Here is a 26,017-nt window from a genome sequence, read left to right on the forward strand (position 1 = left end):
ATCTCCTGCCCAAAGGAAACTACCTGACTGGGCAAAGGTTGGAGTGAATACCTCTTTGTACACAGAAAAAGTTCCACTATGACTAGAGCTGTGGTGGGATTGTTGCTTAGACAGCATTCCTCCTAACCTATCATATTGGAAAAATCTCCAATAGTCAATAAGGTCCTGAAGCAAATGGTGTCTTCTCACCTGCAATGGATCATGCAGGAGATGGACTACTGAGCTGAGCTCTGTTTAGATCTGGCTCCAGGCCTGGTTATGGGAAAGAGATTGCTGTTCAATTAAGTATACCATGAACTGGACAGTAGCAGTGTGTTTCATAAGTTTTGCAAACTTTTCAGCAGTGCTCAATACCACTGACCATAGTATTCTTCTGGGCCACCTCTCTGAAATGAGATTTGAGACTCTGGTTTCCACTGGCTTTGGTATAGTGCTGACAAATCCATGGCTCATGCTGACCCTCAAGAGTCTGTGCTATCTCTCATTCTGTTCTATATTTACATTTGAAATATTGCCCAGAATTTTGGAGTTCTGTGCTACCAATATGTCTGTAATAGCGTAATTATGTGTCAGCAACAGATTGGATGAGCATGAATAAATCAACTGACCAAGGTAAACACTTGGTCAATTGAAATGCAAATCAACTTCTACCAGGGAGGGTTACAGTCTACCTGAGATGTAGGTATGCAGTTTTGGTGCATCCCTGGATTCAGCTCTGATCCTGGGAATCCAGGTTAAACAATTAAAGCTAATAAGCTATCTCTGCATGTTTCTGGAGACCTCTGATCAGTATTAATTTATTTATACCATACCCAGCTTTATCTTCCCAAAGGTGACTCAAAGTGGCTTGACGTAAAAGCATTAGTATACAATTTTAAGTATACAATAATTAAAACAGAATTAAACTCAAACAGCACTAAAAAATTCATAGTTAAAATATATCAAAACATATTCAAAGTTAAAAACCACAGCACCCCCTGACTCGATCTTAAACACCTTCATCTTTAAATGCCTGTCTGAATACAAAGCTTTGTCCTGCCGCCAGAAGGACAGTAAGGAGGGGACCATTCTGGCTTCCCTGGGCAGGGAGTTCCAGAGTCATGGGGCAGCCACAAAGAAGGTCCGCTCTCTCATTCAAACCAATCGTGTTTGAGATAGAGGTGGAACCAAGAGAAAGGCCTCTCCTGAAGATCTCAGGGCCCAGGCAGATTTGTATAAGGTATTTAGGTCCAAATTGCCTGGACCTAAACTATCTAGGGCTTTAAAGATCATAACCAGCACTTTGAATTGTGCCCAGAAACAGAGGAGTTCCTACAACAGGGGGTTGTCTGCTCCCTGAAGCCAGCCCCAATTAGGAACCTGGCTGCAGCTCTTTGGACCAGCTGAAGTTTCCAAGCACTTTTCAGAGGCAGCCCCACATAGAACATGTTATAGTGATCCAGATGGGATGTAACTAAGGCATGGACCACCATGGCCAGATCTGGCTTCTCAAGGAATGGGCACAGTTGGCACACAAGTTTTAATTGTGCAAAGGCAGTTCTGGCTAACATAGATACCTGGGTCTCCAGGTTCAGTGCCGAGTTCAGGAGAACCCCCAAAACTGTGGACCTGTGTCTTCAGGGGGAGTGTGACCCTGTCGGTGCTGGCTGGATCCCTATTCCCAGGTCTGCCTTCTGACTGACCAGGAGTACCTGTCAGTCAGAAGGATTGTTTGGATTAAGTTCCAACTTGTTTGCCCTCATCCAGTTCATTACAGATGACAGGCACTGGTTAAGGTTCAGGACAGCTTCCCTGGCATTAGGTGGAAAGGAGTTGTAGAGTTGGGTGTCATCTGCATATAGGTGGCACTGTACTCCAAAACTCCCAGCAGTTTCATGTATATGTTAAACAGCATAGTGGAAAAAATTGAACCCTGATGAACACAAAGGGTCAACGACCAGGGGTTCGAACAGGAGTCCCCAGCACCACCTTCTCATTGTGTTTAGGAAGTGGTTTGCTTATTCATCTGAGTGTTACTTTACTCTGATGATATCCTTCTCTTTTAATTTCATTTAGCACAAATACTATTACGCACCAAGGTGAGTGGTGCTCAATGACCCTTGTATAAAATGTAATGTAATATGGACAGAGGACCCATTTTCATTACACTTTTCTTTCCAACAGCCACTGGTCTATTCAAAACATCAGTGTGACGCCTATACACATGCACACATACACACTACAATGTGAACTCCAAGCAATGAGGCACGCAGTGGTTGTGCTGCACACATTAGTTTTTCTTGTATTTTTATATAAATGTAGAAGCAAAGCATACTGGAAGCAAGCAGGCAAACTCTCTCTCTCTCTCTCTCTCTCTCTCTCTCTCTCTCTCTCTGTGTGTGTATATATATATATATATATATATAAAAAGCAAGCGCTAGCCCAGCATCAGATTCCTAGAATGAGCCTATTCATCTCCAAGGGTTTCACTTTTGTTCTTTTATGCAGCCTACACTTCTCTGTTTTGTGCAGAGCTGTAAAGCTATGAGAGATGTAGACAGATGTATGACAAAATGCTATCAGTGTTAATATTTTTGGACACAACTGGCAAAGGAAAGACAAAAGAACTGACTTACTTTAATACCATCTGGAAAGTACTGTAATTGAATGCATATCCACCAATCACCCACATAAACTTGCCATGTAGAACGGCTTTATGAGAAGCACGGCTTACAGATGGACTAAATGGCTTCACATTAGGCAGAATCCAGTATGATTCCATAGAAGGAACATTCAAAGAACAGTCGGGACCTGTTTAAAAAGAGATTGAGAGGAGAAAATCATCTGGACTGTACAAACATTAACCATTTGAAATACAGGTTGAATATCCCTTATCCAGAAATCGGAAATGCTCTAAAATACAAAGCTGATCACCTGGGGTGCTGGGGTGCTTATACCTTTGCTTTCTGATGGTTCAATTGAACACAAACTTTGTTTCATGCACAACAATATCAAAAATATTGTGTATAAAATTAGCTTGAGGCTATCTGAATAAGATGTATAAGAAACATTCATGAATTTCATGTGTGGACATGGGTCCCATCTCAAGATAACCTCATTCTGTATATGCAAACACTGCAAAAGGGGGCAACATCAAGGGCCTTATGTCTCCTTCCACTTCACAGATCACAGAGGAAGGAGAGACTTCCACAAGCCTCTCCTATGAAAAAGAAACCACAACAGTAGACAATGTCACCTCTTATCCCATTTTGATCAGCAAATGTAAGATCAGTCCCCTTTGGAACTATGATGTATTCATGGGCTAGAATAGAATTTGATTACTTATACAAAACAACTGAAGCATCAATATTCTCAATGGTTTGAGGGAATGATTTTCAAGGGGAACACAAGAACACTGGAATTAGCAGCTTGCCTTCCATACTGATTTCTGCCCCCATCAATTTGTTTGAGTTGGTTCAATGCAGCAAGATATTGTTATAGAAGAATTTTTTGGATTTCAGCAATAGTGCCCCAATTTTACAGATTTCCCCAAGGAATCCTGAGTTTAGGAGTGACTAGAGCAGAAACAGTAGGACAATTGGCCCAATTTAAAACAAGTCAAGCTGTTGCTCACATAGAGCGGCAATGCCTTCTGCACAATATATCTCAGAATCAAACTCCACACTTTCTTTATATGCAGCAAAGAAACAATAATGATTTTTGTACTAGTATTGGCAGAGAAATCTTATGAAGACCCACGTCAAAAGCACTTTTCAATAACACATTTCAGTGTACAGTGTTGAATCTGAAATAAGTAACATGCATACTACAAAGTAAGATAACTCTCTATTCTAAGTCATTGTGAAAGGGGCATCTGTCTTAGTCTTTTTCAGAACTTGGAAAAGTTAATGTTTTAAACTGCAACTCTAAGAATCCTTCAAACAGATTAGGCAATTTCCTGAAACTTTTTTTGGAATTTTATGTAACTGATAGTGTCAGTAAAGATTATTTCCTACCTAACCCTATCTGAACAGATTTTTGACAGAAAGGCCATAAGGTGACCTTTATTCTAAGGAATGTTGCTTATTGGAATACTGGAAATTTGTCTCTCATAGGACTGAGAGCTGTACCTTATTATAATGGATGTCCCCTGTCTGAGAGTTGGAAAGCTTTTCTTTTTATACTGGACTGAACAAGATGCCAACATTTTTCAACATTTCTGGAGTTTCTATAATGACATCAATCATTTAATTTTTGGATGTGGACAATATGTTAATTTTACAGGCACACATGTGGCTAAGTTAACTGAAATCAATACTTTTATTAGATATTCAGGTAAAATGCAAATTTGATCATAACTGCTTTCCAATTGTCAAAGCTGCATATCATAAATTCTGATAATCCTTTATTGCTATTTTGAAAATATAGCAAAACTATTTTATAGCCAACTTTAAAACCTGTATGAAAACACAAAACCAAACTGCACAAAATCAATCAAAAATATTTTCGTATACACAGCCAACAGCAACAGTCCTGAAAACATAAACTGCATTTTTAGTTTGCAAATGAGGGTGATGTCACAGTCTGAATTTCATTCTTTTTCTGCATGTTTAAAAACATGTAAAACATCCAGACACAGAAAAGATGTGCTTTTGTGTTTCTTTTCCATTTTTTGTGCTGAACAGTGACACCAAGTGGTAAATGACACAGAGAACCTGTGTAACCGTGAAACTCACAAAGAGTGAAAGCTTTTTTATTTAAAATTTGCTAATTCAAATTCAGCCTGCGATTCAAGAAAACATTCATGAGACACTAACATCCTCTAATTACAGCAATGATAGAATCACAGAATACACATGAAAACTATAATTGTTTAAAGCCAATTGAGAATTATAAGAATCCATGAGGAAAAAAATGTCTCTGAAATATACAAAAATAAAAACATGCAGATCACAAACTGTAATGTAAAAATGGATTGAGCAAAGATTAGCCCTGAATTTGCAGCAGAAGAATTATTCATCTGCAGCTGATAACCATTCCTGGGCAGCTTTTTTCCAATATGAATATGTCCATCATTTTCCCATCACCATGGAGCTGGCTTCAGTAGAGTAACACCATATGATGGATTCCATAAAGTCAACATGGCAAGGGTTCAGTCGCCTAGCATTCCCAAATGAAAAATGTGCAGATTAGTGATTCAACAAAGTTTCTGGCTTCACTGAATATGTAGTTTGGCATCCAGGTTAACAAATATTCTTCTGCTGCTATTTTCATTTTGCATTTTTTCCATATTTTAATAATTTCACTAAGTACTACATCATATTGCCAGGCACTTGACATTTGTTACTATCAACAAAGCTTTTGGTTGTGCCAGAATAACTGTTCTCTATATTCTATATAACAATATGTGCCAGTTACTCATGAACAGATTGACTTGCATTTCCTGAAGCCTCTACATCTGTGTGATGCAGCTGATTGCACTCCTACCTGCAATAGGCTTGATTTAACTACTTTTCTTCCCTGGGGATGACTGAGTGGCTTGTCTCTCTCCTGGCGGATGGTACGGTCAAATCAACACAGATTTCTGTTGTGGGCCATGTGTTAACAAAATGAATTCCTTAATAGCTCTAGCATATCAACTTAAATTAGTTTCAGTTTTCTGAAAAGCTATTCTGCTGTTCTGTACCAATGATGTCAAGTTATTCACATTCTGGGAAAAACCTGAGATCCAAACAAAACTACATAACTAGTTTTCCATACTGAAGAAGGTTTAAGGCAAAATATCCACTCAAGATTCATTCAAGTACTTCTTTGGAACCACGTGTAGTTGCTAATCTTAATTACATAAATGAACAATTTTTGCACATACCAAATTATTAAATTAACAATTTAAAGTCTTCTAAATATCTAGATCAATTGACGCGTATTTGGACAGAGACAACCGAATGAATTGTTAGAAGTAACTTGTATCTATATATTTCTCTTTGTGTCCTCTCAAACACTTCATAAACGTGTTTTTGGTTACATAAATTTGTTTCCTGGAGAAATTATTACTGTTCCAATACAGGAAAACTATTGTAATTCAGATGGAATGTGAAAATGTGTTCAAACTAAGAGAAGGAGGAGGATTTTTTTTCTCATGCCCTAAAATATCTCTTACCTTCAGAATTTCAAGTCTTTGGTCTGAATGGATCCTCACTTTTACTTATAGCTGAAAGGGAGTGTACAACAGTTCTGCTCCCCTTAAAACCAGTTGCAGGCAAAAACTGACAAATGGAAGCTGCAGGCAATCTGACTTTACAGGTCAGCCTTTTATTACTTCACACATTAACAGACATGCTAAGATTCTTGTGTCCTGCTTATGAAGGTTTCTTGAAAAAGATTAACCCATTGATCTTCAACTATAAACTGCTTTTAGAGGAAAAATTGAAGTGTGTTTTAAACATATTTTATTCAATCGTTCTGTGACAACTGAAATAGTGCTCACATATAAATCTCTGCTGTGCTATTACTGTACTGGTAATAGATTTTTATAACATGGTTTCAAGAAACAGTACTTCTATTCAATACTACAATTTTTAAATAGCTCTTTATTTTATGCTCAATAAAAAGGTAGACAGCTTGAGAATGTAGTGAATAATATTATGATGTTCGCATTATGGCAGTTATCTCGTGTATTTGGCTGTAATATATTGTTTAAATGCTTTATTTTCCAAAATCTGTTTACAAACACTGTACACTGTTCCCTCACTACTTCGCAGTTCGCTTTCCGCAAACACACTATTTCACAGGGTTTTTTTAAAAAATGAATTTAAAATATAAAAGTAGAGAGGGAGCACTGTATACCCTTTGTTCCTCCAGAGTAGATGCGGCCTCCTCCTCCTCTTCCCTCTTCCCTGATGAGGCCTTGCTCATCCCACATTTCCCTATGGCACCTCAGAGAAGAGGAGGAGTAGGAGCAGCAGGAGGAGGAGGCTCCCACATGTCGCCCCAGGCCCGGGCTTCCACATCCAGTTCAAGCAGGCTTCCCTGCTGCTGCTGATGTTACTGCCTTAGAGGTGCTGGGCCTGAGCGAGGAGCAGGGTGAGGCAGCCATGGCCCTGTCTTGGCGATCCCTCTGTTACTGCTGCCATTGTGCCCTGTCCGACCTCCAGGTGCTTTGAACTTCAACTTCCACAATTCCTAACTGCTGGCAAACTGGCTGGAATTTCTGGAAGCTAAAGTCCAAAACATGTGGAGGGCAGAAATTTGCCCATGCCTGTGCTATAGGCTATATTTCAGATGAAGGAATTGGGAAAAAAAAACAATTCTTGAGTATTCCTTGCCTAAGAAACTCAATGAAATTCATATGGGTCACTATAAGTCAACAGCCAACTTCATAGCACAAAGACACACATAAAAGTACTGGCACCAAAAAAAAGCTGTACGGTCGGCCCTCCATATTCATGGATTTTGTATCCACAGATTCAGTGGTCCAGAGCTAGAAAATAGAGGTGTGTGTGTGTGTGTTACAAATTCAAAAAGAAAATCCTTTTGTATATAAAGGGACTTGAGCATCCACAGATTCTAATATTCATGGGGAATCTTGGAACCAAATCCGAACGGATAGCAAGGACCCACTGTACTATTTTATTTATCACCACTTTTATTTGTTGTCAAAGAAGCCGTGAACATTTTAATTCAAGTGATGAAGCACTACATAATCAGAAATCATTTTATCTACACTTCTGCTCTAATTCTTTCCAGGGATACACTGGCTTTGATCCTAAATTATTCTTTTCAGTCATTCACAGGGAAGAAATTTCTGCCAACTCTTCTTTCATTTTGCATCATGATCTCCACTATTTCCAAGCTTCCAATAATTTGAAAGGGGGAATAGAAAGATACCAAAGCCCTGTTTCAGAAACCCAAACTGTTATATTTACAGAGGAGAAATTAGGAGCAAGGCTTTTAAAAATGACTAAAAAATCTTGGACCATCTTCAACCCTGGCAAATTTACTAGGGAATAATCTTTCATTGGCTAGACTCCACTTTCCTGAATTGATGAAATGTTACACTCATTTGGAAATAATTGTGTGTTTGTGTGTGTATTTGCCTGTGTGTGTATATTTATGTAGAAAAGGACTGCCAAAAAAAGAGAGTCAACGTGGAGGCACAAAACAAACACAAAGGAGGAATCATACACTTAAAATGGCAAATAAATTCAAAAGCTTTATAAGAGCACCAAGGAAAACACAAGCATTTCAAAATAAGAAGTCAAGTGACAAAGAAAGTTCATAATTAAAAGTATTTTAGTTGGAATGATGATGGTGTTCTAGGACTCTGGACAGCTCCTTAACTTTCACAGAAAAAAAGAGTTAACTGAGATGTCTTGAACTATTTCAGCTTGCACTTTTGATATTATGATAACACAGGAACTGAAAATGCTGGACTAAATTGTCATTTAGTGATGTTTTATACTTATTATCGATGTATTTGGATTGTTGTTTACATGATTATAATATGTTGTAAGCCGCTTTGGGTCACGTGAGGGAGAAAAGCGGGATGTAAATAAAGACCATTATTATTATTATTATTATTATTATTATTAAATGCAGCATGCATTATGATTTCTATTAATATTGTAGTCATATATCAGCACTTTATCCAGCAGTAGTAAGTAATAAGCCTAGGGGGCAACGGAGGAAAAATGGAACTCCAGCTCCTTCACGATGCTTTGATCAAAAGAAGAGAACTAACTACATTTGACTCTCCACATTTGTAGGAGTAAGGGGGTTAGAAACTGTGAATATCTCCAGGGGCTGGGCAAAGCTTCCTTGTATAGCTGGCAAGTGAAAGTATGTTGCTGTACTTCTCCAAAGCCCAGCGGAGCAGAGTACCAGTGACTCCAGTTGCCAAGCATCCTCCACCAAAGTCTATAAACAAGTAGTTTTCAGTGGGAGCTTTAACAACACCTCCCATTTTTCTCCCTCCTGAAGTCTGCTGGTTTGTAGATATCAGTGGGAGGTGGCTGCAAATAATCAAAGCTGTGAGTCCAAACCTACAAATGTGGAGACTGACTGTAAAGGTAAGGTGCCTTAGTCCATCAATCATCTAACTATACATGCCCTATTGCTGTGATGCTTTCACTCTATCAAGGGAAAGTATATCAAGAATTTCAGGAATGGCACTGCAAATATTCAGATGTCTAACACCAACTTTTATTTTAGTGACTCCAGATAGCAGAAGGTGACAGCTCAATGTCTCTCTTATTTAATACAAAACTGCCTTCAATATGGACTTCTCTTTATCCCTAATTTTTTTAGTAATGCCAGAAATAAGTAATTACCAAACACATCAGATAAACACAACAATTCCAAACTAGGCTGACTTGGCTTTTGAGCCAAAGTCAGCTGTTTCAAAACAGGTACAATCAAATATTTTGCTTAAACTCTGATTTCATAATGGCTACTGGTTCCTTGGAGAGGTGATATGGCTAATATAATGGTCAATCCCAAATTAACTTCTATTGTACACAATGCCTAATCAAAAAGCTCATAAAGGACAAATAAAACTATTAACATAAAAAGATAGATTGTATCCATTGTGAATTAATCAAACTTAATTTTAGTGATTCTAATGTGACTTAACTAACTCAACAGCAACCGTGTCAAACTTTTCTACTAATATAAAAATTAAAATACATTTATATAGGGTACAAATAGCTATCAGATATGGATGAGAGCTAAAATCTGAAGAAAGTTTGAAAACTGAATGTTCTTAATGTCTCCCTTAATGGATTTCAGGACATTCTATTTGGTAACTCACTGCATCATCTTATAGGAAGAATACAACAGCATTTGAAGAGCAAAATTATTGGGAAAATTGCACATTTTTTTTCCTTTAGTAGGTTAGAGAAATGTTTGAGAAATTATTGTTCTCTCTATTTCCCTAATTATAGCAATGTAATACAGCAGGTATGGCACCTATGGGCTTCCAAACATTTGGCACTACTAAATACCTTCAGTAAATTTCCTTCATTCTTGGCTGTGAAAGCTTGGGCAGCTGGCTTCTAAAAGTTATGTAATATCGAGGTCCATGGCTTCTCATAGCTTCACTATGCATTTAAATCCCAAAGTAGTCATACTAGAGTAACCCCAGTGAAATTAATGGGGCTTGAGTTATCTATTCCATTCATTTCAATGGCTCTGCTTTAAGTATGGCTACAAAATCCATTTTAAACACTTTACTTGCACATTTTAAAAATTGTAATCCTAACAGAACAAAGTCATTTTACAGTGGCATGGTACAATAACTTCCTGCTACCAGAGGAGCTTTTTCTTAGAAGTGATATGAACATGACAGAGGAGCAATAGCTTCCCATTTATACAATTATCTGCAATGAAGAAGGACTTTCATCATTTTAAAGAACTTCTATTTTCTGTGAGAAACCTGACTCCTCTCCTAGGTGTTCATTTCAAAATATCCACCAGATGTCACAATTGCTCAGAAAGACATAATATACTATGTTTATTACATATACTACTAAATTCTTCTGGGTGTTTGTGCCCTCAATTTGCCTGCCAATGTATGGTAACCCCATGAATTGCACAGGGCTTTCTTAAGAAAGAAATACTTAGACAAAGTCTTGCCAATTCCATCATTATAAGTAACCATTAGCAATATATTTCAAATAGGAATGAATGAAATGGGTGGCTGCACAGCTTTACTTTTTTTGAAATATTACTTTTTCAGTAGCAAGTGATCAAGTGAAAAAGTGTTAAAAGGATACTTTTTTCATTAAAAAAAGTATTGATAAAAATGTGGTAGCATGTCAAAGCACTTTTTAATGCAAACTTGCAAAGTGAAACATTTATTTAATTTAAAAAGAAAGAAAAAAACAACCCAAACAACAGAACAAAATATCTCATTAAAAGTATTTTCTCTTATTTGTGTATCCTACTATATGGCAGCTACATACACACAGAAAAAACAAACTTGTTCTTTCCCTAACTTCCCAATTCTTTGTCCACAATGTCCTACTTTCACAACATACATGTCTCCCTATTAAGCCCTTTTCTGTTGTTGTTTAATTCTGTCAAAATCAGCTTTTTGGTCTGAATAACTCACCATGCCTGTTTCCTTTCATTTCCTAGCCTTCTCATGTTTTCTTACCTTGGGTCTAATGTGGCCTTTGCTACCATCTCAGCAGAACAGTGAGATAAAAATTAAAAGACTTATGTCAGCACATACTACTGCATAAATAATACAGTTGGAAGAGACCACATGGGTCATCAAGTCTAACCTGCTGCCATGCAGGAAAAGCACAATGAATGTACCCACAACAGATGGTTGTCCAACCTGTTTAAAAGTCTATAAAGAAGCAGCTGCAACCACACTCTGAGGCGGAGAGTTCCATTGCTGAACAGCTCTCATGATCAAGAAGTTCTTCCTAATATTCCAGTGGAATATCCTTTCCCATAATTTGAACCCATTTTTCCGAGTCCTAGTCTCCAAGACAGCAGAAAAAAAGCCTGCCCTCTCTTCCTTATGTCATTCTTTCAAATGTTTAAACATAGCTATCGTGTCTCCTTTTTCACTTCTTCAGGCTAAACATACCCATCTCTTTAAGCTGCTTCTCATTACTCACATTCAGCTTGTTGTCCACTAAGACTCCAAGATCTTTTTCACATGGACTGTTGTCGAGCCAGACGTTAACTATCCTGTATCTGTTTATTTCGTTTTTCCTGCCTAAAGGAAGTATTCTACATTTGTCCTAGTTGAAATTCATTTTCTTAGTTTTGGCCCAACTCTCTAATCTATTAAGGTCATTTTGAATTGTGATCCCATCTTCTGGAGTATTAGCCATCCCTCCCAATTTGATGGCATCTGCAGACTTTCATCCAAGTCATGAATAAAGATGTTGAACAACACTTGGCCCAGGACAGAACCCAAGGTTTGCATACTGAAAGAAAAGGTAGCTCCTGGTCCATTCCATTAATTCTGGCATAGAAACTAGTTTTAAGGAATGGATTTGTATCTTTAAGGAGAAAAATAATGTAAACTCACCTTGCCAGCTATCATTACAAACACACAGCTTCTCTCCAGTTAGATCACAGTAGCCATGGTCAGGGCTTCCACAGTTAGCTTTACAGTACGGAATATCACAGGCTTCTCCTTTCCAGTATTTGTCACACTCGCAATATACTTGACTTGGAATTGAGCTACTTGTTGTACACTTCCCATGCCCTGAGCAGTTATTGGGACATGAATTAATTCTGTAATAAGGAAGATTACAAGGGAAAAAGAATGAATAGCAAATATAAACAAATTGGCATTATCATTTTATCTTTCCATGAAACAGGAGGGGTTATGGTAGATGACAGAACGCCATTATTAAATGAAGGTGTATCCAGAAAGGGGTTTCCATCACATATACATTTATGCTCTCCTTACACAAAACATGAATGACAGCACATGTACACTAACAACATAACGTGGTTGAAAGATTCTCAGAAATGTGGTGTTGAAATTATGCATGGTGTAAATATGTGCAAGAAAACACTTTAAATGTCTTAAACTGGGATAAGCAAAATCACAATAATGTGCCTTCCAGCATATCTCCTTAAACTGTGGTTTTCGCTCCAAATAAGGTTCCTTCAACTCAATGTTGGAGGTCACAAAAATATTGGCAACAGTAAAAGTTTTCTGAATGTTACTTAGTAGCTATTTTAGACATTTACACAAACGTGATGTGCAGTATTTATACTGGATTCTGTAGAAGATGTTCTAGCTGTACTTCATAAAAAGGGAAATCAACCTACTTAGTAAGCTTTGCAAATGCTGGTTTCTTATCAGTAATTATTTTGATTTTATACCTCTTTTATATATCTATATACCCAGGGGTCAGATAAACAATTACCAGGCTAAAAGAGGTCCCAAGTGAAAAAGGGTTTTTTTTAAATGCCTTAGAGGACTTATATTAGGATAAGCAAAATCAGATGATACCCCCCCCCCCCAAAAAAAGGCCTCATAATGTGCAGTAGCACACATAGGTGTAAACCATATCACATGGTAAAACTGATTAAGGGATGAGTTCTCGAATAATTTGCATGTATGCATTTGGACCGGGAGTGTTGGGGGGGGGGGGAATCCTCTACAGCCCTAAAGTCATAGATATTGCAGATCCTGGAGCAGGATCTGAGTCAATTCTCCAATGCATGAAAGTATACCAGGACTCAAACCGGTTCATGCACTTGATGTATGATCAGCTACATATTCACTTCCACCTCTGCCATTTTTGTCGTACATTATTTGGACAGTATAGCTGTACCACTGTTTCATGAAAAATGGTGTGAATTGCATATTAACTACCTAATTCCTTATTTGGCATAATCTGCCTTTGACGATCCTAGAAAGCAGCCCTGTTCTAAAAAACTGTTCCAGGCTAAACAGTATCTCAATGTCCTCCACACACACACATACACCCCTAATTGCTAAAGAGCAAGGTCTACAAATATTCCTGTTTCATGTATCAGCACGTATTAGATCTTTTTCTTTGTCTTGTTTGAGAGCACTCTCTTACAATAGATTTATTCTACAGCTTCACAAAGCAACACATCAGACAAAGAAAAAGCACCATTTATGCTAATCATTGTTCCTGAAAGGACTCTTTTAACTGTTTGCTACATTTCTTGTCATAAGCATCATTTTCAACATACTGCATGGGTTCTAAAACATCCTTTAGTTGTCAGAAATCCTAATTTGCATAAGGCTATTTCAAATAATTTTAAATCCTAAATCTTATTAACTATGAAAACTATGTATCTTCTGATTAATAAACATAAATATGACTGGTTAACAAATACTTACGAGTAGAAAATATTAAATCCTGTTAAATTATAAGCAGCATCACTAAAAAAGTGTAGCAATGCATAGCCAGATGTAGTAACTACTTCAGGTACAGTTTCATTTCCACGTACTTCAGGAACTATAAGACCACTGCAAGAGATTAAACATGAAATATTCATATTATCAATAACATTGGCAATAAAAAGCTAGCCATCTGAAGAAATGTAAGTGCTCAATGTAATTAGGAAACATATTAAAACTTTATTCCATTGCACTGATTGAGTACAGAAATTCATGACTATTAAATGAGACAAGATTTTGTAATAGCTATAACTTCAAAGATTTGTCATATTCCTATTCAGTGCATTTTAAATATCAGAAGTGCTCAAAACATTTCTAAATGCAGAATAGTCTAAAAGAATTGCACAGAATATTAACATTTTGATATCAAGCAGTATCTGGAAATCCAAATCAATGCAAAATGAAACAAAATGACAACATTCATATTGGTGGAAAACATAAAGGAACTCCTTGGGCCTTCCACACAGCCATATAATCCAGAATATCAAGGCAGAAAATCCACAATATCTGCTTTGAACTGGGTTTTCTGAGTTCACACTGCCATACAACCCAGTTCAAAGCAGAGAATGTGCGCTTTTATAAAGCTGTGTGGAAGGTGCCTTAGATGTATATCCTTCATTTCAGGAGGCATGTGTACATTGACCAGGTCCCTTTTGTGGCTGCATGTGACAAAAATAACTCCACATCAGGTCTGTCCCCCCCCCCCCCCAAAAAAAAGAGAGCTTTTAAACATGGTAAAACTTCCCTTTCCAACTACCAAATAGTTATTGGACAACAGAGTCAAATCTATTTAGTTAGAGTCAAATCTAAGATAAATAATCTCCAAAACAGCTCTCAGGTTTCTGTTGACTGCTGTCAAGTCAATTGATTTATGGTGACTCTATGAATGAGAGACCTCAATGTCACCCTACCATCAACAGCCCTACTAATATCTTACAAACATAAGGTTGTGGCTTCCTTGATTTAGTCAGCCAGTCTGTAGTATAATCTTCCTCTTTTGGAAAGTAGTGCTTTCTACCTTACCAAATATTATTGTCTTTTCTAGTAACTCATGTCTTCTCATGATATGTCCAAAGCACGACAGTCTCAACTTGGTCAACTTGGGTTCTAGGGGGAGTCCAGACTTGAGTTGTTCTAGGAATCATTTGTCTTTTTGATAGCCTGTGGCATCAGCAGAACTCCTCTCCAACAGCACATTATAAATGAGATTATTATCTTTTTATTAGTTCTTTCTTTGCCCAGTTATCACAACCATACATAGAAACTAGAAACACAATGGCAAAGCCAATTCTGATTTCAACAATATATCTCTACATTTGAGGATCTTGTCTTGTTCCATCATGCTGCCCTTCCAAGTCCTAACCTTCTTCTAATTTCTTAACTACTGTTTCCATTTTGATTGATGAAGGAGTTGAAGTATAGGAAATCTTTGACTATTTCAATGTTTTTTGCTGTTCTATTTTCTTGACTGCAGTCTTCTGATTCTTGACTGCATGGTGCATTTTGACTGATGATGGAGCCAATCTATAGGAAATCTTTGACTATTTCAATGTCTTCACTATCAACATCTGATTTCTTGGCTGCAGTCTCAATTTTGATTGATGACTGAACCAAGGTATTGAAAATCCTTAACTATTTCATTGTGTTCACTGTCTACTTTAAAGTTCCCTAAAACCGGTACTTTTTACCAATCAGAATATATGCTAGAAAAGGATAGAAGAAAAAACTTGAAGTAGAAACTCACTGAAATGACTAGTAAGAGGTATAGAAAATGAGCCTGTGATTGTAATTATTGAACAGAAATGTACTGACAAGAGAGTGATACTGACAAGAGAGTGTTAAAATAGGACAGAGCATGAACACAGCATCCTCCAAACTATGAAGAATGTTCCTTCCTACAGAAACTTGCATTCTTGTTATCTATTCATTAAAATGCCCTGCTCTTACTTGAACCCAATAAAAGTATAGTAGTAGTTTTCATAATTCTAATAAGGAAACGAATGGAGCTTGACGAGATGCACAGGGAAGTTAAATATGGTAAACTAAGTTCACTGAGGAAATGACCCAAAACCAATATGAAGGAAAGCTACGGTACTCCAAAAAATCAAACAATTTGAAGTAAAAACATCTTTCATCATTGGCCAGGTAGGTAAAGGCTAAGAGGAACTGGAGTCCAACAATATTTGGAGCTTCGATTATGAAGGACATAGAAAGATCTAAAATATGTTAACAGAAAATAAAGCCAGAGGAAGGGATGAACATTTAAGCCTTCTAATATTAAACTGTCTTATCAGGACACAAATATTCTCCCATATTTGTAATTAGAAGCTATTAAACTGAAATACTCACCTAAATACAGCTATTAAAGGTGCATATATTGAATCTCCATCGTAAACATACATATGGTCCCAGCTACATTCTGTAGCGAAATGATTAAATCTTAATCTTAAAACTGAATTAGGACTAGAAGAAAAAATGGAAAAAAAGAAAACCGTTAAAAGTGAATTTTTCACAAACAGCACACCTTCTAATAGAATATATTAAAGTGCATTTTATTGTTAATAATCATTATTAATCTATTAAAATACAATTCTGTATGAATATATTTCTACAATTTTAGTGTATTACATATATGCAGTTATTAAAAGTGAGCACGTATTTCATTTGAAGTCATAAGGAATCTGAGAAAATGTATTTATTTAATGGAAATTTATAGAATTAAGACAGACAATTTCCCTCCAATATCACCCTGGGAACAATCTATGTGTCCATGCTCGCATCCTACCACGCCCTTTCTCCTTTTCCTGTAATGCAGCTGGCTTTTACTAAGAACACTTTATCTTCAAGGACACTAATATCATAATATCTATATTTTAAAATATAACTGCACACAGGACTTACATCAGCATTGGAAACCTTGGCCAGCTGCCAGGACTAAGAATCTTTTGACTTTGATGCATGTTTGACCCTCCTACCCTTGGGTTGGCATGGCAACTACAGCTATGTCTGGAAAAATGCCCATTATGTTAAAATTTGCCAGTGTCCTAAAGCACCCAATAAAGTATCTATGTGTTTGCATGGCTAAATTTTGAACATGATAGATGGTTTCTTAAAATATAGCTACTACTGTCAGCTGTTAGGACTACTCTGCCAGGAGCATATTTGTTTGTTTGCTTATTATTTTGGACTGGGATCAATAATTTATTAGTGAATAGTATCTCCAATTAAGAAAAGAATTAGAAAATTTCCAAAGACTAATGTAGGGCTTTCAATCTGTTGGTGAAAGGGTTGGTCCATCCAACATTTATGCTCAAGCAATCATTGCCAAAGCCAGTCATGCATTTCTGACCAGGAGTAGCTTTAACCTTTGAACTAGTTCTTGGACTCCAAGTAATGTTCATTCAATCTTTCTGGTCCAATATGCATTTCAGAAATTCATCAGGAAATGGTCAAATCTCTCCTGGGGCCAACAACATTAATATATGTTTATCATGGAGATAGGCTATGTAGAATCAACAGGATTCTTCACATAAGACTATGATCTAAAGTTGCTAATATACATTAAATATTAATGTAAAACTGATCAAAGGACATTTAATCAACTACCAAGCTTGCAAGCTTTGTGTTTTGTTTGTTTGTTTGTTAAAAAAATGCAATGCAACTGTTTGGTCTGCCCCTGACACGATAAAGAAAGAAAGAAAGAAAGAAAGAAAGAAATGCAAAACAAGTACTTACTATCCTTCAATTAACCATGTACATTTAGTTTTGTATTTATAATTTATTGGTCCATCTGTTAAATATCCAGAAGGTTCAGTTAACCTAAAAAAGAATAAACCAGAAATAATTAACCCAACAAGTCAATTTTACAAACTGATACAAAAACACAGCCTATATATTATTGACTTGTTAATATTGTTTGGGAGTGATCCTGGAGTTTGGGAGTGATCCTGGACTCATCGCTGAGCCTGGAATCCCAGGTCTCAGCGGTGGCCGGGAGAGCTTTCGCACAATTAAAACTTGTGCGCCAGCTGCGCCCGTACCTTGGGAAGTCTGATCTGGCCACGGTGGTCCACGCTCTTGTCACATCCCGGTTGGATTACTGCAACGCACTCTACGTGGGGTTGCCTTTGAAGACTGCTCGGAAACTTCAACTAGTCCAGCGGGAAGCAGCCAGATTGCTCACCGGAGCGGCGTACAGGGAGCATACCACCCCCCTGTTGCGCCAACTCCACTGGCTGCCGATCCAATTCCGAGCACAATTCAAAGTGCTGGTTTTGACCTACAAAACCCTATACGGTTCCGGCCCAGTGTATTTGTCCGAACGGATCTCCCTCTACATCCCACCTCGAAGCTTAAGATCTTCTGGGGAGGCCCTGCTCTCGACCCCGCCACTCTCACAGGTGAGGTTGGCGGGGACGAGGAGCAGGGCCTTCTCGGTGGTGGCCCCCCACCTGTGGAACTCACTCCCCGGGGAGATTAGATCGCCGACCTCCCTTCTGGCATTCCGGAAAAAACTGAAGACCTGGGTTTGGGATCAAGCCTTTGGACACACTGGCAACTAAATGAAGGATCTAACGATAGACAAGGACAAATGGATTGGAATGGACATATGGACTCTGAACCCGAGCATGAGATTGTTTTTTAATATTTTATTGTGCACTGATGTTTTAATTTAACTGTTGAATTGTTTTTGTATTTTATATTGTTTGTCGATAGATTTAGGCATCTAATTATGCCTCCTATGTAAGCCGCCCTGAGTCCCCCCCGGGGTGAGAAGGGCGGGGTATAAGTAAATGAAATAAATAAATAAATAAAATTGTTTGCCTGAAAAGGCTTGCAAATATAATAATAAATCCATAGACCTCTACCCAATGTTACTGATATAGATTATCCATTGTTTTTGGTGGACACAAGGAAGTGAGGGAGGGCAAATAGGCAGGCAGGCAGGCATGGAAATTCACAACTGAGAGACAACACAGAAAATCTAATCCCAAAAACATATTACATCCATCTCAAAAGGAATTCAGAGAATAAATGGACATTATATAAGCAACATGTTCCCAAATATGCTCAGGAGCCCTGCCTAAACTGCAACAGAAAACTGTTGAAAATTCAAGAGCACTAAATTAACATTTCAACTCCTCACACCATTCTAAAGTAGCTGATACTTCCAAACAATTTTCAAAAGAATAAAACATCTTGTAGTAATTGATCTAACACAACCTGGGGGTCGGGACCCCTGGGAGGGAGGGGGGGTCACAAGGGGGATGTCAGAAGGGTCACCAAAGACCATCAGAAAACACATATTTCTGATGATTTTAGGAACACAGCGCTCTCCAGAGGTAGGTGAACTGGTGGTCATGGAGGATTTGTGTTGGTCATGGGGGTTTTGTGTGGGAAGTTTGGCCCAATTCTATCATTGGTGGGATTCAAGGGACTCTTTGATTGTAGGTGAACTATAAATTCCAGCAACTACAACTCCCAAATGACAAAATCAGTCCTCCCACGCCCAGCAATCCCACCAGTATTCAAATTTGGGCAAATCAGGTATTTATGGCAAATTTGGTCCAGTGAATGAAAATACAACCTGCATCCTGTATATCAGATATTTACTGTTATGATTCATAACAGTTATGAAGTAGCAACAAAAGTAATTTTATGGTTGGGGGTCACCACAACATGAGGAATTGTATTAAGGGGTTGCAGCATTAGGAAGGTTGAGAACCACTGGTTTAACACGTAAATGAAACTATATTGTCAATATATTGATTGCAACTTAGCCAATGCTGCAGACTTAAGTTGAAGCAAATTATCTCACAGAAATTGTGTACATGTTGCCCAGTCTCTACTGCCCATAAACAAAATTAGTTGCTCCTCCAACTGTAGGTAGCATGATGTACGTTTCAAATATCTACCCATATATAACAGTAATGGAAGATAGAAGATGGGTTTGATGCTGTAGGAAAAAAAGTTGCTACATAAGCCAAAGTATTGCGGAACACTGGCAATAGGTATCACATCGTAACGGGTACTGTGTTCATTCATTAAGACATCCAAGCGAATACAAAGGTACTGATTGGACTCAATTGTGTGCCTTTTCCACAGATTTCAAGAAAAGAAAACTGGAAACCTGTTTTCCCCACTGAACATATTTATCACTTATGTTTACTTTTACACATTCATGTTTTGTATATCTATGAATGTTTTGTATATCCATAACTGGACTATGTTCATGATGTAAAAGAAAGTGGAGAGGAAAGCACACAGGAAGTGGATAGAAAAGTCTGAAATAGCTCCTGCACTAATAATAGTATCAAAAGCAACTGGAATAAGCCTATACAGATGATGATGTGTTCTCCTTCTAGTGCTTCCACTACTCAACCATATTTTATAGTGCCAATGAAAAAAGCCCAATGGAAGCACAATGGGATTAATTAATATAAGAGGAAGGCAGAGTACACTGGCAGAAGATGAACCCAATATCTACAATTTCTCAGGTGTCTTCTTTGCCAATGAGTACTGTCCATTTCCTGTTACTTTGAATATTCATGATGTTCCAGGCAGAAACTGACAGAGCAGGTGAGCAGACAAAGCTCACCTGCTCACACCTGAAAAATGAATAGGTCTGCTTCTACAAGCAATATTCCATTTAGTTTAATAATGAAATTTGCACATATCTACTAAGAAATATTCCCCAATATATCAGTAGGACTTACACTCCTGGAAAATGTGTATGGGACTGGTCTAAATGAGACATAGTAATAGGCTGCTGAAAATTCATCACTTTCTTTATGACAATCATTGGGGTTTGTACCCCCCCCCCCCAAAAAAATAACCAATTTCATTCCATTTATCTCTTTGCGCTACAAATGTATATAACCCCCTGCTGTGCCAGTTCCACTGGCTGCCAGTCTGCTTCCGAGCACAATTCAAAGTGCTGGCTTTAGCCATAATTGGTTCTGGCCCAGTTTACCTGTCCGAACATATTTCCCTCTATGAACCATCTCAAAGGTTAAGATCTTCTGGGGAGACCCTGCTCTCGATCCCACCTCCTTTGCAGGCGCAATTGCTGGGGACGAGTGACAAGGCCTTCTCAGTGGTAACCCCTTGTCTATGGGACTCCCTTCCCAGTGAAATTAGATTAACTCCATCCCTCCTGTTCTTCAGAAAGAAAGTGAAGACATAGTTGTGGGATCAAGCCTTCAGACAGTAATCTGCAATGCAACAAGTGACTATGGGATAGTGTAATTTATGGAACGGCTCCTGGAATATGTCTTTGGACTGCATGGTTTTTAATGTAATTTATTTTAAGGATTATGTGTTTTAATTATTAATTTTAATGTATATGTTTTATTTTACCTTATGTATGCAAATGTGGCATAAATTCGTGCCTTTTTTGTAAGCCACCCTAATCCCCTTCGGGGTGAGGACGGGATATAAATGCAGTGAATAAATAAATAAACATTATTCTTTCATATCCTCAGTTTTGTTCTTATAACCATCCTGTTGGATAAGTTAGGCTAAGAAGCTGTGAATGGCTCATGGTAACTGAATTAGCTTTATGGGGAAGATGGGACTGGAACCTTACAACCTGTAATTTATAGAATCCTAGGATTGTAGAGTTGAAAGATATACCTAAAATTAATGCAATCCAAGACCCTGTAACTGCATGAATCCATGACTACGATGTGGCTCATTTTGTCTTGCATACTGCAACTCAAACAGGCTATGTGGGACTCAAAAAATGTTTAAATGAAAAAAATTATAATGAAATATGTTCTTCTGCAAGATGATCACTGAATCATCTTTGTGGATTCAGTAATCATCTGGGTAAAGTCAAGTTAGAATGTTACTTAAAGTATGGATTTGAGTGTAAATGTCGTTGGACCTTAGCATCTGCTCTTTTACGGCATGCCAAATATTTTGTAGAAAAAGTTTTTTTTTCAATTCTATATTTTGCAAACAGAATGATGAAAGAAACTCTGAATTATGTAATTCTAACCCAATCTGATATTGCGATTAGTTTGAATTCTCATGATAGTTCTGAAACATTTTTGCTATAATTAAAATGGAATGAAGATTCATGTTGACCCTCTACCCAAATATGAAATTTTCAAATAGTTGGTGCATCATATAATTTCTGCTCAAGGAATGTCATATAAAATCTTGATTTTTCAGAAAAATCACATTGCTGAATTAGCCTTTATTTGGTGATTATGGAGAACACACCATATTAATAGCTGATTGTCCCTTATTACCTTGCCAGTAAACTGTAACAATGAAAAACAAACTATGAAAGGGAAAAAATATCCATGATTTTTTCAGAACAGTATATTTTCCTTCATCATCCCTCCCCCCACCCCACAAAAAATCCCTACCCAAAATTATTTATAGCAACCAATACTACAGTAAGTATTTTTAAGAGAAAAGACAGTATATTTCAAAGAATTGTTTCTTTCCTTATGAAGAAAAGACTACTTCATCACTTTAGCAAGTTTGGTGGATTGTTCCCTTAATTCTGCAAATCTAAATGTTTACAGCAGAAATATTCCGCATTAACAACTAAGTAAAGATTTCACCAGTACATAGTGAATTGTTCCCTGAACTTTTTGGCTGTGTTATATTAATGAAGTTTCACTTAGCCACAGTGCTGAAGACCTAAACCATCTTCCTAATTTGTAAATTAAGCATACTGCTCCATTCATTAAGTATGCAGACTTTCTGCATGATTCATGAAACTGGCAATTCATATAATTGCACAATTGGAGGCAACATCTCTGCCTAATTCATTTAATATGCAGTGTTTCATCACTGCATGAGAAAACTTCCATGAAGTTAATCAAGAGTTACTAATATCATAAATTAGTCAATGTCTCTGGCCAGGTTATCAAATTTCTTTAAATTTTAAAACATTTACCAGAGACTTGATCAGCTTTTAATTTTAAAGCATTTAACATAATCATTATAATGATAAATTGATTAATCGAACAAGCGAGATTCACAGAAAAATTCCTCATACATATATAGACACACACATGCACATGTATCCAAACCTCCTTTGTCACAATTGTCCAGTTCCAAGAAAACCGACCCTTTAAAAGCTCCCTTTCATGCTTAGTAACACATACCAATGATTCAATACAGAAAGGTATGAGAAGGAAACGAAGTCACTCTGGACCATGCAAATCCTTTATATGTCCCAAGCATTTTTCATTGTAAATTCATAATTGTAATTATTTTCGTTGATAGGATACATGCATACATATATGTAAATTGTATACTAAATAGTGAGGAATAGAAGGCTGTACGTACGCTTCCTTGTCCGGATACTAAAACTTTGCAAATTGAATTCTGCCAAAAAAAAAAATCCCTCATTTCTATTTCCCTTATGCCACACTTTGGTGACTCACATGAATATGCCTCACTAGATCTTTGTTAAAAGAAGAAACAACCATGGGTGGCCTATCTTGGCAACAAAGGGCTCTTCTACACTGAACCATAACGCGGACCCAATCCGGGATCCCAGATCCCTGATCACGTCAAGGATACTCTCAGCTACATCAGAGAGGGGAAGAAGTTCCTATCACCCATAGCACCAAATATAGTTTGGGATACTCTAAGGGTCTCCCTCTACCCCTTGTGTCATGGCAGTCCCCAGCACAAAAGGCCACCTACTTTCTCTTCAGTGTTTCTATTTCAAAACAGAATCCACTAACAATCCCACCTTGCTCCTGATACTCTGTTTTCCACTCCTTGTGAATCATACTAAACTTTTATAGACATACTCTAAGGCTGGAATTCTCTTGGTACCTCGTGATAGTGTAAGTAGGAGGTCTGCTAGCAATTGTTTTCTACTGCTCGAGAGACAAAGACACAGTGAAACAGACTCAACTTGCAAGAAAAGAGATTCCACCTAAACATTCAGAAGAACTCCGTCATGGTAAGAGCTGTTTAGCAATGGAATTCATGCTGCTCAGAGGATGGTGGAGTGTCCTTCTCTGTAGGTTTTTAAACAAAAGCTTGATGACCATCTCTCTGGAGTGCTTTGATTGCATTTTCCTGCATTGTGGTCTCATTCAACTCTCTAATTTTTTGATTCTATCATTCTTTTTTCCTCTTTCTTTCTTTCTTTTTTTCTTTCTTTGTATTGCACAGAAAGGGGTCCTGAATCTTTCCAGACTTCACAATAGCTGTCATGTGGCCTAGGTACAGCTTCCATGGACCAAACAACCACTAATTGGTCAGGTAGGTCTATCAGATAATTCTATTTTGTTGTTATTCTCCTGCATTGTTTGTGTAAGTATACTCATTGTGCTTTACACTCCTCCAGGGCTAAACAGGATCTGAGTTTGAGTACAAACCCCCAATGCAGGTGGCCTACATAACAATTCAGGTGGCTTACATAATAATAATCAGATACAGAAACATGTGTCCATGAATCAGCTCAACTCGCCACAAGCAGATGCCCTTCACTATCTAGCAAGAAGTACATTGAGTACCTCATTTTTTCCACGCACAAAAACGTTTTGCTTTTGGAGAAACTAAGAAGCAGACATCTTCTAGCTGTTTCTTATCTCCTCAAAGTCATAACATACATGTGAAAAATCTTTGCCTCTCGTATTTGAGCTCTCTGTGTCTACCAGAGGATCTCTGAGAGGGAAATCAATACAAGCATAAAGAAATGCAGACAATCAAGCAATGATTTGTAGACTTTGTACAAAGAGAGATAGAGTATTAAGTAATAATTTGTGAAGCCCGTAACTGGAGGAAGGGAGGGAAAATTAAGGAACATGAGCAACTTTCCCTAGGGAGCCATTTTGTGAAGACACCCAGAACAGCAGTTTTACTGTAAACACTCAGCTCTTCAACTGAATTGTTTTCTGTGGAATAAGACATAGCCCTTTGTGTCCTGAGTTTGTACAAGGGAGAATAAGAACCCTGCCCCTTCTTTCTTTTGGAGAACAACTGATCTGCTCATTTGCAACAGAAAATGACATTCTGTTTTCTCTCCAATTTCTCTCATATGTGAAAAACACAAACACAGAACAGTAAAATATGCTACTTTAATCAGTCATTTTGGTATATCTCTACACTATTTTCTTATAATAACATTTAGAAACCACAATTTTATAGATGAAGAGACACTTCTAGATACAGTACTGCTTATTCTCTATTTGCACAAAAACATCAGAATTTCCAATGCAATTATCACTGCCCTTTGACACAATATGAAACTTTGTCGGCGATGTTCATTCATACTCTTTCTCTGGGCCACTAATTTTATATCCACAGAAAAAGAAGAAAACACTACTTTCGCCTCTCTTTCTACTTTGTACATCAGTTCAACTTGAGTAATTTTAACATCTTGGCTCACACAGAGTTGTGCAGAACAAACACTTCAAGCCTAAAACATAATTTCAACTCATGGTAATATTTTCAAGAAAACTGTAGCTCAGATGACACATTTCCTGCTGAATGTGATTAAAAGACTGACAATTTGAAGAGCCTTGAATGAGACATACACCACCATAAATTATTTATGACAATAATTATATAACTCTGCATAGAGATAATTTAGCAAATTACTAACACACCTAAATAACATATTTATGTTGCTTTTAAAACTATTATTGCAATTTAACCTTCTTGTATGTTTACAAATATACAACTCAATGCAATATTGTATTAACATATATATTTTACGTCATTTAATAAACACTTAAAGCTTGAAATCAATGAAACATTGTATTGATTAACACACTTAGTATCTTGTAAGTGTAAACGGCTACAGTGCTTTTCTCAACATGCATATGTCTGTGATAATATGAAATCTTATGAAACTGGCTGAACCTTTTGAGTGATTATTAACATTGCAAATTAAAAATGACCAGCTTCCATCTCAATTTTAAAGCTAGAGAGATGAGCAAGGATCCTCTGGATTATCCTCATCACTACCCCACCTTCAAAAGTTGGCTGACCTTCATCATCAGTCAATGATGTCTCAAAGTTAACAATTCCTGCCCAGACTTTCTCTTCATAAGAGTAAGGTTGAAACTATTTGATATCACTGTCTGAGTTGTAGAGCATATCCTGTGTCTACAAGCAGAGCGTGCCAGAAGAAGAGTT

At 37.4% G+C, this 26,017-nt stretch overlaps 1 protein-coding gene across 1 annotated transcript in view; it reads right to left on the reverse strand.

Annotated features, from left to right (window-relative positions):
• Nucleotides 1-26,017, reverse strand: part of ATRNL1 (attractin like 1) — a 678,126-nt gene that overhangs the window by 558,085 nt on the left and 94,024 nt on the right. The window contains exons 2-6 of the mRNA XM_060768490.2: nt 17,627-17,710; nt 16,241-16,354; nt 13,832-13,960; nt 12,029-12,237; nt 2,616-2,790 (exon numbers count right to left, since the gene is read on the reverse strand). Coding sequence (XP_060624473.2) covers nt 2,616-2,790; nt 12,029-12,237; nt 13,832-13,960; nt 16,241-16,354; nt 17,627-17,710 — 711 coding nt within the window. The remainder of the gene's footprint in view (nt 1-2,615; nt 2,791-12,028; nt 12,238-13,831; nt 13,961-16,240; nt 16,355-17,626; nt 17,711-26,017) is intronic.

This window comes from Anolis sagrei, chromosome 3 (genome assembly GCF_037176765.1).
Source record: "Anolis sagrei isolate rAnoSag1 chromosome 3, rAnoSag1.mat, whole genome shotgun sequence".
NCBI classification, from domain to species: domain Eukaryota; kingdom Metazoa; phylum Chordata; class Lepidosauria; order Squamata; family Dactyloidae; genus Anolis; species Anolis sagrei.